A 17,180-nucleotide genomic window follows, 5' to 3' on the forward strand; every position below is an offset into this window, starting at 1 on the left:
GGCTCTTGTTGAGGGCGCCGAATGCCGCCGGCGCACCGAATCCGTGTCATTTTTATTAAGTATATATTATTGCAATTACCTGAAGGCTCTACCTACTTCTGAGTGCGATTGGCTCGGGACCGGCATAAGTGGCGTACACGCAGAGACTGCTCAGCAGTGGGCGACAGGAGGCTAAAATGATGATTGTAAGTATGTTAGTTTAGGTACCTGTAGCGGGTGCTGCATTTCCAAACACGCTGCCACCAGGCGAGCTCCTACCGAACGCTGATCCTCCGAAAGCCGGCGCGCCTCCAAAGGCCGCCGAAGCTCCAAAACCGCCCGGGCTCTTGTTGAGGGCGCCGAATGCCGCCGGCGCGCCGAATCCGTGACATTTTTATTAAGTATATATTGCAATTACCGGAAGATCGCGGGGTTCTACCTACTTCTGAGTGAGATTGGCTCGGAACTGGCATAAGTGGCGTACCTATGTTCCGCAGTGGGCAACAGGAGGCTAAAATGATGATTGTATGTTAGTTTAGGTACCTGTAGCGAGTGCTGCGTTCCCAAACACGCTGCCACCCGACGAACTCCCACCGAACGCTGATCCTCCGAAAGCCGGCGCGCCTTCAAAGACCGCCGATGCTCCAAAACCACTCGGGCTCTTGTTGAGGGCGCCAATGCCGCCGGCGCACCGAATCCGTGTCATTTTTATTAAGTATATATTATTGCAATTACCGGAAGATCGCAGGGCTCTACCTACTTCTGAGTGCGATTGGCTCGGGACCGGCATAAGTGGCGTACATCACGCAGAGACTATGCTCAGCAGTGGGCGACAGGAGGCTAAAATGATGATTGTAAGTATGTTAGTTTAGGTACCTGTAGCGGGTGCTGAGTTCCCAAACACGCTGCCACCCGGCGAGCTCCCACCGAACGCTGATCCTCCGAAAGCCGGCGCGCCTCCAAAGGCCGCCGATGCTCCAAAACCGCCCGGGCTCTTGTTGAGGGCGCCGAATGCCGCCGGCGCGCCGAACCCGGAGCTGGTTGGGGAGCCGAAACTGAAAACGGCGGGTATTTTAAGTTCGTGTACAATGGAGCACTTAATTTGGAGCAAAATGTGGATGGAATGGGGTTGGCAACTGTCAAAGGTTTGCAGAGATGGCGCCGTCATAGCTTGCCCCTTTTTCTATGAGATTTGGTTTAAAAGGCTGGCATCCAGGGCATTAAAAAAACAAAAATTTGACACAATTCCAGTGGTTGACAGGGCAAGCTATGCTGGCGCCATCTGCTAAACACTTCGACCGGCCAACCCCATTGCAGATCGTGATCGTGATCTCCTCGAATGTAAAGAATGTAGTGTTTATAATTCAAAAGTCATTACTTATGTCAGTCTTTTTGCCTTTTTTTTAACACACGGCAAATGTGTCATGTGTCTAATGAATGAATTTTAAATTTAAAGATTAAGAAGTGCCGGTATAGTAGTCAGACCAATATCTCTGCAGCTAATTTCATAGCACAGACCAAAGATAGATATAACTCCGTAATAGATGGATACAGTCTAAGGAAAAAACGTGCCTCGAAAATCAAGAAAATTTGATTCTCGATCAGAGGGCGCTACTAGCTTTGGCCTACTGTCGTATAGATGGCGTTGACGGTTTCGTTTGTTATTTAACAATTTTTACGCATATCAGTGAAAGAACATGGGTCAAAATCATAAAAATAATTAATGCAAATAAAAATAAAAAACATTTATCCATATTTAAATACATTTTATCGTATTTTTATAAATCTTCTTTTTTAGTTTTAAAGTGTGTCGATAGATGGCAGTGAATTTACTGGGGTTACAAAATTTACTATGACAGTACCGCTCTATCTTATCATATCCTCTTTGCTTAGGGCAAATCCGCCACCGACTAGATTGTGTAATATGCTGAAATAAATTTAAGTATAAAGTGACTATAGTTTTTTAACTTAACGTTTTTTTTTTTAAGACCTGTCTTAACTCCAGATTGTGCAAGTGTTATTTTGAACGTCAAACTTCTATGACATTATGAACTTTAAAATTTGCAGTGATCCAAATCAGCAGAGTTAGCTTGGTCGGACTCTATAAATATTTTTCTTATAATCAATTCTGTTTTTTTATAAAATCTTTATTATAATTTTGCCCTCGACCCGCTTTATAATAAATGAGCGTGATCACTTGACATTATCATTACTTATGCAAGACACTCACCCAGATGATTGGCCGAAAACAGCTTTAGAACCGAAACCACTGCCGAAACCTCCTGCAATAAATATGAAAAAAATATGTAAATCTTGTAAGGTGCAGGGGGACAATTCCAACTGTGGGATTTTTTTATACCACGTCGGTGGCAAACAAGCTTACGGCCCGCCTGATGGTAAGCAGTCACCGTAGCCTATGGACGCCTGCAACACCAGAGATATTACATGCGCGTTGCCGACCCTTTCGAAACCTTTTTTGAAGAACCCCATACTGTAGCCCCTCAGTAAAACCTCGGCAGGGAGCTCATTCCACAGCCGTAGCGTCCGCGGGAGGAAATTCCTCTTAAACCGCACAGTACGCGACCATTTAGGTTTTAGGGTCATCCTGTCAGTTAGAACAATAATTTTAATAACAAAACTTCCGTGAGAAACAGACATATTAAATATATTAATAACGGGCAAAGATAGATATAACTCCGTAATAGATGGATACAGTCTAAGGAAAAAACGTGCCTCGAAAATCAAGAAAATTTGATTCTCGTTCAGAGGGCGCTACTAGTTTTGGCCTACAGTCGTATAGATGGCGTTGACGGTTTCGTTTGTTATTTCACAATTTTAACGCATATCAGTGAAAGAACATGGGTCAAAATCATAAAAATAATTAATGCAAATAAAAAAAATCATTTATCTATATTTTTATAAAACTTCATTTTTAGTTTTAAAGTGTGTCGACAGATGGCAGTGAATTTACTGGGGTTACAAAATTTACTATGACAGTAACGCTCTAGTATCAGTTACTCTATGATAACGGGTCACACGTATTTTAAGTCGAAAAACGCTAAATTGTACAGTTCCGAACAACTGACAGGCTGATATTGCCCGGTGGACTGATATTCGGTCCCTTTACACTACAGAAGGTCGGTAGAGCAGAAGGAGCAAAGGTCTTCCTCTCTGACTGTGTCTGAGCGAAGTACGTATACAAATACGAGAGTTATTGCCCTATGACGGTCATATCAACAAAAAATGACCTTAAAAAAGATTTACCTGTAGAAGAAGTGGGTGAGCCGAATGCTTGCCCCGCTGGCGAGGGGGCGCTGAAGCTGCCCGTCCCGAACACGGATGATGATTGCGTTGTGGCTTGTTGACCTGAATCAGTTAGTTATTCCATTTAAAAAAAAAGTGTTTGGTGGTTATCTTTCCTCAACGTACAAACGGAGCAGCAGCTGACTTTTACGAGGCGGAAAAATTGTCTTTGAACGCCAGCTTATGAATTTTACGATGTTGTTCGCAACCTTAATATAAATTAGAGATGGGCCGAATATGGCCTTTGCCGAATACGAATCTTCGGCCGAATATGAACATTGAAAGTTATGCCGAATATGCCGAATACCGAATATTCGGCCCATCTCCAATATAAATACATGATGCAAGGGTTCAGAAAACCCTAAAAACCCCTATAGTTTAAAAAACGATAATTAATGGATTTCCCGCAAATCAAAGTAAGTCCAGTCCGGTTTACACGTATATGCTTACCAAAACCACTAGACCCAAATCCACCGCTGCTGTTATTATTGCTCCCCCAGAAGCTATTGGCGGGTTGCGTTTGTCCGAATCCCCCTCCACCCCCACCGCCTCCGAAAATGGCTTCGGCAGCAGGGTTGGGTTGACCGAAAGTGGTTTTGCCGCCGAAAACGTTGGTGTTGCTGCTACCGAACCCTGGAGAGCCGGTCGATCTAGAAATATAATAAATGGGTCATATACGGATAGACCTATTTATGCAAAGTTAAGGAGTCTAAATTGTGATCTTTGACCAAAATCAGTCAAGCGGACCCCAGGCGCAGAACCGTGGCAAAAATCAGGGAAGGACCATGATGAAATTGACCAAATGATCTTCAAGAGTATCAAATTTTTTGCATTTTATTTGAGTTTTATGTTTCACATTCATGTAGTCCCGGAAAAAATGGTTTCAAGTTAATGAACTTTAATTTGTTCATATTAGTTTAGATACGTAGTATAAGAGAAAGAGTTAGTGACAAAAAAGTTAGTCTACCGAAATAATCAGTAGTATTTTTTTAGATATTGTCACTCAATTTTCATACATTATTTGCTAGACTTCTCATACAACAACAATTTTTGCGTAAGTTCTGGACAATTATAGAAATTTGACATATCAATTTATTATCTAGAGTATAGAAACTGATATAAGCAATAAAAAAATCTTACCCTCCAAAAATGCTGCCGCCGCTCGAAGCGTCGGTCGTCGAAATATTAACCGAAGCGAACAGAGACTCTCCGCCGAACATAGAGCTTTGCGTCGTAGTGGCCGGGCTTCCAAACACGCTCTGACCACCAAAGGATTGTGTAGTTGGTGTACCAAAGACAGACGCTTCAGTGGTCTGAGTAGGAGTTCCGAAGACTGATGCTTGAGTGGTCTGAGTAGGAGTTCCGAAGACTGATGCTTGAGTGGTTTGAGTAGGAGTTCCGAAGACTGATGCTTGAGTGGTCTGAGTAGGGGTTCCGAAGACTGAAGCTTGAGTGGATTGCGTTGGAGTACCAAATACAGATGCTTGGCTTTGAGCACCGAAAACTGATGGTGATGTCGGACTTCCGAATACTGACTGGTTAGGTTGTGAACTAAAAGCAGGACTGCCGAATACGGAAGATTGTGTGGTCTGTGGACTACCAAAGACAGAAGATTGGGTAGTTGGTGTTCCGAATACAGATTGAGTGGTTGACGTGCTTCCAAAAGTCGCAGGGCTTCCGAATACGGACGCTTGTGTCGTTGGCGAACCAAATACTGAAGCTTGAGTAGACGGTGTTCCGAAAACAGACTGATTCTGATTTGCTCCAGAGAATACGGATGGAGTTGACGTGGGAGCAAAAACTGAACTTTGCGTGGTGGTAGTAGGACTGCCAAATGCAGATTTAGCTGCGGTTGCAAATATGGATGGCGTGGTTGTCGTGCCAAATACAGATGAAGTTGTATTTCCAAATGCTGAGGCTGGAGTAGTGGTAGTACTTCCAAATACTGAAGAAGTTGTGGTAGTACTTCCAAATACAGAGGCTGGAGTTGAGGCAGTACCTCCAAATACTGAAGCAGGAGTTGTGGCAGTACTTCCAAATACAGATCCTGCCGTTGTTACAGTATCTGTTGCTTTAGTTGTTGCAGTTCCAAATACAGATGATGTCGTTGTTACACTATCTGTTGCTTCAGTTGTAGCAGTTCCAAATGCTGCTGTTGTTGCTCCAGATGTTGTTGTTGTTGCTGTGCTTCCAAACACAGACGCTTGAGTTCCAAATACAGACGTAGGTGTTGTACTTTCAAATACTGATGATGTAGTAGTAGTACTGCTTGGTGTAGATGTTTTAGTAGTGGAACTCGTTGTCGTAGTGCTAACTGGGGATGTTGTTCCGAAAGCAGACTTTGCAGCGCCACTACCGAAAACAGAAGATGGAGTGGAAGAACCGAATACAGAGGTTGGTGATGGTAAACCGCCGAATACTGAGGGTTGTGTGGTTGATGTTACTGAACCGAATATTGACGATGTAGTTGTAACTGATGGGGTGCTAGCAGTCGAAACGCTTTGAGTTGTAGGTGTACTTGGGGTACTAGGCGTGGTGGTTTCAGATATTTTGGTGGATGGAGTAACAGAGGCAGTAGTGGCAGTAAACGCGGAACCGAATACTGATTTCGCTGTTCCAACAGTAGAGGATGCCGTTGATGCCACTGAAGCGCTTTCAGTTGACTTCGCTGCACTTTCTGAAATAGTACTTGCAACAAATATAGAAGGCTTTGCGCCGAAGGCACTGGAAGGTGTTGAATTTGCAGCAAATATTGAAGTTGACTGGGTTTTCGGAGTAGAAGTATTTGCTGCTGCAAATATACTTGAAGAATCAGGTTTAGAAGTAGATATTGATTGAAATGGTGTAGGTGCTGATGTTGTTGCGGGAGATCCAAACAATGACTTTGGTTTAGGTACTGAAACAAAGAATGATGGTAGGTGATAATCTACACAAAAACAGGGGAGAAAATGTGTTCAAGCCAGGCTCAGTCCTAATGATTATATTCGTGCCTACAGAAGTTACGCTCTCATTATATTTTAAAATACACATACATACATATAATCACGCCTATTTCCCGGAGGTGTAGGCAGATACCACGGATTTCCACTACGATCCTGATATACCTCTTTCGCTTCCTTCACTTTCATTTTAAAATAGCTTGCTTAAATTACATGACACATGGCGTGAACTACGTTACATGTATCAATGTCTGGTACAAGTATTTTAAACACATATTAAATCACATTTAGAAACGGGTCTATCGCGAATTTATTTTGTTACCTTTATTTACCGACGTTTCGACACAGGTTTCACTGGTCGTGGTCGCGGCTAACTGAAGTCCCAGCAAAATGTCAAAACAGAGATTTGTGTGATTTGTGAGTCACACAAATCTCTGTTTTGACAAAATAAATTCGCGATAGACCCGTTTCTAAAAGTGATTTAATATGTGTTTAAACCGCGAAAGTTTTAAATGTTAGTATTTTAAAATTGTTGTATAAAGAAAATATAACGAATAGAAGTTTTATATGTAAAATTTCTACTCGCTTAATGTGTCTTTTATTATTGATAAAATGATAAAGTAGTGGAAATAAGTTTACTTGTAATAGTAGCATTGGCTGCAGCAAATATAGATGCCGAAGACACAGGCGCTGCTGTAGTTTTTTGAGATTCCTTAGGCGCTTCTGTTTCTAGTTTTGGTTTAGCTTCGTCTGATTTTTGTAAGTCACCTAAAAATAGCAAAACTTTAGAAACAATTTTATTTATAGTCTTATTATCTAGCTGCCCAGAAATTAAAACTTGTCAAGACAAATGCAAATTTGATTTGTCAAAATGAAGATTCAAAATACAGTGGAATGGGAGATCTTTTTATGGGTCTCTGGGCAGCTAGAAGATAGAATATACAGGTTGTCACGTTCAGTAGGGATCAAGCGACGGCTAATGATATAAGACCTTAAAATCTACCGATTTGAACCCCATTTACAAGATACATACATTCATAATTAATTAATTACTAATAAAACCGGCTAAGTGCGAGTCGGACTCGCGCACGAAGGGTTCCGTACCATTACGGAAAAAACAGCAAAAAAATCACGTTTGTTGTATGGGAGCCCCATTTAAATATTTATATTATTCTGTTTTTAGTTTTTGTTGTTATAGCGGCAACAGAAATACATCATCTGTGAAAATTTCAACTGTCTAGCAATCACGGTTCATGAGATACAGCCTAGTGACAGATAGACAGACAGACGGACAGACTGACGGACAGACGGACAGCGGAGTCTTAGTAATAGGGTCCCGTTTTTACCCTTTGGGTACGGAACCCTAAAAATAAAATACAAAGCCTTTTATTTCTTGAAGCTTTACATTTTTTCGTATAATTTGATTAAATTTTGTAAATAAAATATTCAAGAGCCCCGTGTTCACAGGTGAAGGCCTCCTCCAAAGCCCTCCATGTATCTCGATCCTTGGCCACTTGTATCCAATTAATTAATTATCAGAACATTTGTCAGTCAAATCTGGTTATAATATGTAACAAGTTCTGGTTTATTGACCATTATTTTGTTAGGGCATACATTCATATTTTTTTAAATAATCAAGATACTTAGGATAGCAGGTTTCACTAAGAACACAACATCGATTATTTCTCCAACCACAATTTTTTTTCTGAACTTACAAGGGGGTCTAATCGGTAGTTTTTTTTTTTGTCCTTTATTATTTGCATGTATCAAAATTAACTCAAAAATACATACCTGCTTTACTAGTAATTGCAACTGGTTGTGCAACAGATCCAAATAGAGGTTTATTTGTATTTTGGATACTAAATGGTTTCGGCTCATTTTCCTTTTTATCATCTTTATTCACTTTAGGAATCGTTAAAATCACATTTTCCGTCTTCACTGGTACATTCTCTTTCGATTTATCTTTCGGTTCAGCTTTAGGTTCAACTCTTTTGATTGTAATCATATTAGAACTGCCTATAACATCTGGCACATTTGATTTCGTTGTCATAGTAAAAAGATTGGACATCTGCTTTTCTTTGATCGGTTCAGTATTTTCAATAGTTTTATTTTCAGTCTGTGGTGTGAATTGGTTTAACATGTTATTAAGTGCCGATATAGGTTTCGTTGTGAAGGATGACGCTGTTGGAGTTGCGACTATCACTGATGAGACTAAAAATGGAAATATGTTAATTTTGCATGTGTGTAAGGGCTAATATTATTTTATTGCACATTACACTTTTTTCTGAATATCTGGGAAACAAAAAAACTTTTTTATATGATTTCTACTCAGTATCACGAGCTAAAGTGTCCCAAAACGTCTGTGACACATTTTTCTTTCCTACCATTCCGTTGCCGTCATACAAAATCCATGAAAAAATGTAACGGAATGGAAATATTTTTATAAGACATTTCTTTTCTCCTATTATTTAACTAAGCTTATTATTTAAACAAAAAAAAAATGACGAGGCCTGTTGCGGATATCATCATTGGTATTTTTGGGACGAAGCATGTTGCTGATTTGCATTTGTAGCCACCAGACGAAGCTTGCGTTGTGGTTTCCAAATAAAATAAAAACTTAGGATTGAAAGAGCTCGTGATTCAGCGTAGAAATAACTAAAAAGAGTTTTTTTTTGTTTGAAAGGGTAATTTTACAGTTGGTCCATTGTCACCAGGTAGGTAGGATACGAGTATTATGATGGGACCTTGGAGAAGTTGGGGAAGTGTCGAGCCGTCGGCGTATTCGATACAGTCAAACTTATATGACGACCGGTCTGCCACTGCCACACTGCCTGTGAAGCCGATGGTCCTGGGTTCGACTCCCGGTAAGGGCATTTATTTGTGTGATGAGTACAGATATTTGTTCCTGAGTCATGGGTGTTTTGTATATATATATATTATATATATCGTTGTCTGAGTACCCATAACACAAGCCTCCTTGGGCTTACCGTGGGACTTAGTCAATCTGTGTAAGAATGTCCTATAATTATTTATTTATATATACTTACAGTTAAAATTCGTTTAGTCGTTATAGGCAGCTCAACAGACGGATCTCGAAGTCTCTGAAGCGAGATATACGCCGATTCAATACTAACAGTATTGAAGAGGCTATCAAGCGCAACAGAGGCTCGAAGGTGTTTGCCAGAGATCTGTCTATTGGCCAAAGCCAACTGACAAAACTGAAGACCGACGACGGCAGGATCATCTCATCCAAACCTGAGCTCTTGGGAGAAGTCGAGAAGTTCTATGGACAGTTATACACAACAACCCGAGCACCCGTCGTGGATCTAGCTAGAGACCCTAGAGCTAGACTAACTCGACACTATACCGAAGATATCCCGGACGTCAGCCTGTACGAGATTAGTATGGCTCTCAAACAACTTAAGAATGGCAAAGCCCCAGGTGATGACGGAATTACGGCCGAACTCCTGAAGGCGGGTGGTAAACCAGTCCTTAAGGCCCTTCAGACGCTGTTTAGTTCCGTCATGCGCGAAGGAAAAACGCCGCAAGCGTGGAACAGAAGTGTGGTGGTGCTCTTCTTCAAAAAAGGTGATAACACCTTGCTGAAGAATTATAGACCCATCTCACTTCTGAGCCATGTCTACAAGCTGTTTTCGAGAGTCATCACGAACCGTCTCGCACGCAGGTTTGACGACTTCCAGCCTCCCGAACAAGCAGGTTTCCGTAAAGGCTATAGTACCGTAGACCACATACATGCGTTGCGGCAGGTTATACAGAAGACTGAGGAATATAACCTCCCCCTTTGCCTTGCATTTGTGGACTACGAGAAAGCCTTCGATTCGATCGAGACTTGGGCTGTGCTGCAGTCTCTCCAAAGGTGCCAAATTGACTACCGGTATATCGAAGTGCTGAAGTGTCTGTACGAAAACGCCACCATGTCCGTCCGACTACAGGGCCAGAGCTCGAAGCCTATTCCATTGCAGCGGGGAGTCAGACAAGGAGATGTAATCTCCCCAAAGCTGTTCACCGCTGCATTGGAGGATGCCTTTAAGGTTCTGGACTGGAAAGGACGAGGCATCAATGTAAATGGCGAGTACATCACTCACCTTCGGTTTGCCGATGATATCGTAGTCATGGCTGAGACCATGGAGGACCTCAGTGCGATGCTCGCTGATCTCAGCAGAGTATCTGAACGAGTTGGTCTGAAAATGAACATGGACAAGACGAAGATCATGTCTAACGTCCATGTTGTGCCAACTCCCGTATTAATCGGAGGCTCTGCGCTCGAAGTTGTTGACGATTATGTATACCTAGGACAAACAGTCCAGTTAGGTAGGTCCAACTTCGAGAAAGAGGTCACTCGTCGAATCCGACTCGGTTGGGCAGCGTTCGGGAAGCTCCACAGTATCTTTTCGTCCAAATTGCCGCAGTGTCTTAAGTCAAAAGTCTTTGACCAGTGTGTGTTGCCAGTGATGACATACGGATCTGAGACGTGGGCGCTAACGATGGGCCTCATAAGAAGGCTCAAGGTCACGCAAAGGGCAATGGAGAGAGCTATGCTCGGGGTTTCTCTGCGTGATAGAGTCAGAAATGATGATATCCGCAGTAGAACTAGGGTCACCGATATAGCTCGCAGAATTGCAAACCTTAAGTGGCAGTGGGCGGGGCACATTGCTCGCAGAACTGATGGCCGGTGGGGCCGGAAGGTTCTGGAGTGGCGTCCGCGTACCGGAAGACGAACTGCCGGTAGGCCTCCAACGAGATGGAGCGACGACCTGGTGAAGGTCGCGGGAATTCGGTGGTTGCGAGCGGCACAGGATCGGTCGGAGTGGCGAGCCTTGGGGGAGGCCTATGTCCAGCAGTGGACGTCTATCGGCTGACATGATGATGATGATGACTTACAGTTAAAATTAGAAGGGGAACAAATCTTCTGCCCCATGAAGTTGTCCATAGTGTTTTCATCTTTTTTCACTTCGACGGTAACTTGTTTGTTTTCGAGCAGGTGTTTAAGGACGTTGCGAGAGGCCGTCGGTGTGTTGGATATCGTGAAGCTGATTTCTTGGTTAGGTTGTGTTTGAGGGCTGTGGGGTTCTTTTTTTGGTTCTGAAACAATACATTTTCGTATGTCATCATGAACCTTGTCGAAATGTACGAAGGTTGATATTGGGCTGTAGCCACTGCGTCAGTTGACGTGTTTGGCGGTCAAAAAGTCTCATGAGACACCTTGATGAGGACATGAACAAATAATGGGGCGACATATTCGTTCACTCGAAAAAGCCCTTTAATAAAGATTTAAACAAAAAATGAACAAATAATGTGAAGAAAAAATAATAGGGGATATTACTGCAATGTTTTGCCACCAGAGTGCAGCACTAGCCTTTTTAGTAAATCATAGAGTAACTTACACATACTGTTTTCAGAGATAATAAAATATGACATTGATGCATCAAGGCGGTTTGTTTACAGAGGACCACCGGGAAACGCGAATCCGAAATTTCGCTAGCTGCCTCTTTATCGCTTGAATATGCAAGTGACAGAGATGTTAGATAAGGAAATTTCGATTTTCTTGTTTCGCGATAGACCCTCAGATTGTGGTAGTGGCGGCCCCTACGCAGAGTTTCGCGTAATATTCCCTATTGACAACACATATATATGTAATATAACATACTACGATTCGTATGATAGTGTCTAGTATGGGCGCTTTGTGACTGCGACATTAGTGGCAAATATTATATAGGTCAAAATTATTTTCGTTGTCTTGTTTCTGACCACTCTGTCACGCGCTTGTACACCCTAGGCCATAAGTATGGAAACAACGTTGTTTTCTTTAATATCTCCTGTTTCTATCTTTGTTGTATATATTTGTAAACTAAGACTTACATTAGGCAAACCCAAAAGATTAAAAATACACGCTTAGTATCAAAACATCCTAAAATATTGTCAAAAAGCTAAAAAAATAAAGTAGGAAAAAGTTACATAATTATACCTACCCTTTAATTACATGACAAAATGTTGAATTGGCAACTATCACAGCCAGAGTAATTTACTTTTAAAATGTTCTATTATTATTTTTAGCAAATTGTCAACGAGTAGTATACAATCCATCGCTTAAAATCTAATGAAATACAAGCTTGTTTCCATACTTTTGGCCCGGGGTGTATATGTGCCTTCTATCAAGAAAAAAATAAAATTCGAGTGCTATTGCATGTCTTACTAGCTGTAGATTATATTTTACACAAGAAAAAATTAAAACTAAGTTTCATCTCATACAAAAAGCTCCACTGCGTCACATTTTTTGTGTGCTACTCTGCAGCGGCGCCACCATAATGAATATCAATGGGTTATATGGTGAAATGATGTACCAAAAAGGTACATCATGTACCTATAATGTTTATGGCTGTACCTGTGATAGGAAACGAAATAATGGGCATTGTAAGTGGCGCCGCTGGGGAGCATACTCTCCAGCGGCGCCACATAGTACTCATAGATAGAAATGATATTAGCTATTTTTTTCTTATGTAAATTGATGTACTAATGCTGTTTATTACGTACCTATTGAAAAAAATCATGTTTTTCATTAATTTGTGATTTTATTTACTTTCTTTAGTTCCTAACCTAAGTAAACGGCATGCGCTGTAAGAGAGGCGCGCGGGTGAGCGAGAGGGAGATAGAAATTCTCCTCTCTTACAGCGTATACCGTTTAGTTAGGTTAGGAACTAAAGAAAGTAAATAAAATCACAAATTAATGAAAAACATGATTTTTTTCAATAGGTACGTAATAAACAGCAATAGTACATCAATTTACATAAGAAAAAAATTGCTAATATCATTTCTATTTATGAGTACTATGTGGCGCCGCTGGAGAGTATGCTCCCCAGCGGCGCCACTTTCAAAGCCCATTATTTCGTTTCCTATCACAGGTACAGCCATAAACATTATAGGAACATGATGTACCTTTTAGGTACATCATTTCACCATATAAGCCATTGATACTCATTATAGTGGCGCCGCTGCAGAGTAGCACACCATTTTTTGGGGACAAAAAACTAAACAACAAAAAGAATTTTGACCGATACTTACCTTTGTCTTCTTCTTTCTTCGGCTGATAAATATCAATTATCAACCATTGAATTGAACGTCGTAGTTAAGGGTTTAAGACAACGCTTATTTCGAGAGGCGTGTTGAGTTTTAAGAATAAGTTGGTTGAAATATTACCTTCAGTGAACCTAGTCTTATTAGTAGGTGGTGTAGCAGGCGTGACTGCTATTGGTGCAAACACCGGTTTCGATGGTACTTTCACTGGTTTAGGTTCTTGCTTAATAGGCTTCACTTCTTGTTTCACTTGCACTTTCACTGAAATCAAAAGTTGATGATTTTCAAACTTATTCAAATCGTCGACGTTTTGCTAATAACAAAGTTTTTATCTAAGGGCCACTTGCACCATTCACTAACCCGGGGTTAACAGGATAAACCTGGAGCTACCATTGTTACCAGTTCAATTTGACACTGGGTTAAATGTTTAACCGGTTAACCCCGGGTTAGTGGGATGGTGCAAGTGGTGCCAGGAATATCGTATCAAACTGCTGTCATTTACTCTTTTTACGACCTGAAGCCGATGGTCACGGTTTCAAATCCTGGTAAGGGCATATATTTGTTTGATGAGAATGGATATTTGTTCCTGAGTCATGGATGTTTTCTATGTATTTGTATATATATGTGACGTTTTCAATCAAAAGGTACCACATTGTCGTTTACCATAAGGACGAAAATTGCTTGTATCTTTATACGAAAAACCTGTCAGAGCGTCCTTATGGCAAGCAACATTGTGGTACCTTTTGATTGAAAACGACACATATATGTTCTAACAAATCCATTCGACCCTCTAAGCAAATATCTACCTTATTACCTTTTCTCAAATACCAATATCGCGTAATCTGACAGATGGATTTACCCGAGTTCGAAGTTAAGCGACTCATATATCGTACCGTCATCATTCGCTTGCCCTTGTCCCATTCACTTGGGGTCGGCGCAGCATGTCTTTTTCATCCATACCTCTCTGTCACCCGTCATCTCATCATTCACTTACTTTCACCATAGAGTAACTTATACTAGAGCGGTACTGTCATAGTAAATTTTGTAACCCCAGTAAATTCACTGCCATCTGTCGACACACGTTAAAACTAAAAATGAAGATTTGTAAAAATACGATAGAATGTATTTAAATATAGATAAATGATTTTTTTTATTTGCATTAATTATTTTTATGATTTTGACCCATGTTCTTTCACTGATATGCGTTAAAATTGTTAAATAACAAACGAAACCGTCAACGCCATCTATACGACTGTAGGCCAAAACTAGTAGCGCCCTCTGAACGAGAATCAAATTTTCTTGATTTTCGAGGCACGTTTTTTCCTTAGACTGTATCTATCTATTACGGAGTTATATCTATCTTTGCTTTCACTCATCCATTCATTCATTCACTTACTTTATTTATTTACATTTTCGGGTCGTAGATAAATAATATAAATTTGAATATTTACATTTTAATTTTGAATATTACATACCTGGTTCAGCTTTTATCGCTCGTTCCCTGGCCTTTTCTTCCCTCAAACTCTTCTCATAGCTCATCCTCATAGTGGTCAAATGATGCCTCATCTCCACATTCACTGGTTTAATCTTGACTGTCTTGTGGTTGGACAACATGTCGCGCAATGCGTCTAGCTTTTGAGGGGTTAGTAGATTTTTGGTCTCGGATTTCTGGGGTTCCAGACTCATGTTTAGAATGTTTTTGGTCAGTTTGGAGAGGGGGTCTCTGGAAATGGAATGAGAAAATATTTTTTGGTCAAATGTAGCAGTTAATAAGTTAATATTATTTAATGTACATCATACAACTAAAAATACACAGAAAATTAAATACATGTAAAAACTAGATTTGTACACCGGGCCGTCGTGTTCTTGAGCATCTTGAGCACTGCTTCTTGCCGACTGAGTATTTCCTGTTGCTTCACTAGTGGTTAGTATAATGTAGTTAGTATCTAAATTACTTAATTTACTTTTTAAAAGGTGTGCTTCTCAATATAGGTGTACACCGGTCCGTCGCATTCATTGAGCGTGTTTCTGAGCATCTTGAGCTCAGCTTCTTGCCGACTGAGTATTTCCTGTTGCTTCACTAGTGGTTGGTACAATGTAGTTAGTATCTAAATTACTAAACTTACTTTTTAAAGGGTGTTGTTCTCAATATAGGGGTAGATTTATGAACCGGGCCGTCGCATGCGTTGAGCGTGTTTCTGAGCATTTTGAGCACAGCTTCTTGCTGACTGAGTATTTCCTGTTGCTTCACAAGTGGTTGGTACACTATCTAAATTACTAAACTTACTTTTTAAAAGGCGTGCTTCTCAATATAGGTGTAGACTTGTACACCGGGCCGTCGCATTCGTTGAGCGTGTTTCTGAGCATCTTGAGCATAGCTTCTTGCCGACCAAGTATTTCCTGTTGCTTCACTAGTGGTTGGTACACGTCGTCCATGATTGGTCGGATCATGCGGGGGCCTAGTCTGGAATGATTAAAAAGTTAATATCTGTTAAAATGACCCCGAAGGCCAAGCTGTTAGGACGCAGCGTTCGGATAAGAACCAATCGTCAAATGTATTAAAGAGTAAGGGCCAGTTGCACCAGCCACAATTAACAGACTGATCAACGTCAAGCAGCAGAAAATTATGAAACTTTCCATAGAATAAAATTTTGCGAACGCTGAAACGGTGACAGACGGTTTGGTGCAACCGACCCTTAATCGATGAATTGAAGTTCCATTGAATTTGATGATGTAGGTCCTCGGGAGACTTGACCCTTACTTAGGTACCCCCTGACTTTAAAAATTATAAAATAACATATTTAACATAATTATCTGCATGAGAAACTGATATTCGTCATACCATTTTTCCTTTATACAATTTCATAGATGGCTGTTTCTGGTTTTTTTACCTACGCCTTAAACTTTTTCTCATTTTTCCCTGACCTCAGTAGAAATTTCCCGACTTTCCCTGACTTAACAGAAAGTGGACAACTCGTATATGTATGTACAGTCGCCATCAGATATATCGGAGCGGCTAAGGCGCTCACAAATATCTGAACACGCCTCTATTGTCTGGGCGTTAGAGTGCGTGTTCAGATATTGCGAACACCTTGGCCGCTCAGATATATCTGATGGCGACTGTACATACTTGTTAGACTTTGATTCTTGCTCAGCGAGCTGATTCCACTTGTAGTTGAGCGAGCTGTGCGCCTGTTCGAGCTGGTTTTGCACGTAGTAGGCGAGTTTTTTGACAGACGCCACCCGTTTTGTGGTCAGCGGGTCCGCTTGGGTCCATTGATCCAGGTCTTTTGCGCTGTAAGGCAAACAAGGTCTGGTAAACTAATTGTTTCAGTAAATAACGACGAAAATGAAGGCGCGAAAGTTCGATCTCCAATAGATTTTTAGATTTAAGAAGAAGAAGAAGAAAGACATTTATTTTTAGAATTAGTGACTTTTTAACAAAGTAATTTGTATTGTATTGTATTTATCGCATATCACATGTACATTACAGGTTTTACAAGTACTTAAGAGTATAGGTAGGTACACAAATGACACATGAAACCCTGATGGGCGCAGCAATAGGTAATAATAATCGTTTCGAGCATAATATTATAGCATTATACAATTAGGTACACTGTTATTTTCGCACCGAGACATAGGTATTGGTACCTCGGTACAGTTACCATTTCCATGGACCTCGGTCGAGTCGGGATAGTCACGCCACCGAACGGATGCTCATTCTTCATCATATATTAAAAAGTTAGACTCTCTTGTCGGTGGAGCGATTTCCATGTGTGTCGGTCCTCTCCTTCTCCTCGACAGCCTTATACGACGTTAAGTTTTTCCTATATTTCGCTTGTGTGGAGGCTAGCCGTACTAAAATGG

At 41.0% G+C, this 17,180-nt stretch overlaps 2 protein-coding genes across 2 annotated transcripts in view; one reads left to right on the forward strand and one right to left on the reverse strand.

Annotated features, from left to right (window-relative positions):
- The window catches only part of LOC134744096 (evolutionarily conserved signaling intermediate in Toll pathway, mitochondrial), a 502,842-nt gene that overhangs the window by 29,747 nt on the left and 455,915 nt on the right, over positions 1-17,180 (forward strand). The gene's annotated exons all lie outside the window — the stretch shown is intronic.
- Positions 1-17,180, reverse strand: part of LOC134744110 (nuclear pore complex protein Nup214-like) — a 39,424-nt gene that overhangs the window by 3,175 nt on the left and 19,069 nt on the right. Inside the window, exons 15-27 of the mRNA XM_063677803.1 lie at positions 16,444-16,608; positions 15,601-15,777; positions 15,436-15,438; positions 14,789-15,036; positions 13,437-13,574; positions 11,124-11,324; positions 8,013-8,432; positions 6,861-6,989; positions 4,423-6,178; positions 3,733-3,932; positions 3,244-3,345; positions 2,210-2,261; positions 856-1,034 (exon numbers count right to left, since the gene is read on the reverse strand). Coding sequence (XP_063533873.1) covers positions 856-1,034; positions 2,210-2,261; positions 3,244-3,345; positions 3,733-3,932; positions 4,423-6,178; positions 6,861-6,989; positions 8,013-8,432; positions 11,124-11,324; positions 13,437-13,574; positions 14,789-15,036; positions 15,436-15,438; positions 15,601-15,777; positions 16,444-16,608 — 3,770 coding nt within the window. The remainder of the gene's footprint in view (positions 1-855; positions 1,035-2,209; positions 2,262-3,243; positions 3,346-3,732; positions 3,933-4,422; positions 6,179-6,860; positions 6,990-8,012; positions 8,433-11,123; positions 11,325-13,436; positions 13,575-14,788; positions 15,037-15,435; positions 15,439-15,600; positions 15,778-16,443; positions 16,609-17,180) is intronic.

Source organism: Cydia strobilella, chromosome 9 (genome assembly GCF_947568885.1).
Source record: "Cydia strobilella chromosome 9, ilCydStro3.1, whole genome shotgun sequence".
Lineage (NCBI taxonomy): Eukaryota > Metazoa > Arthropoda > Insecta > Lepidoptera > Tortricidae > Cydia > Cydia strobilella.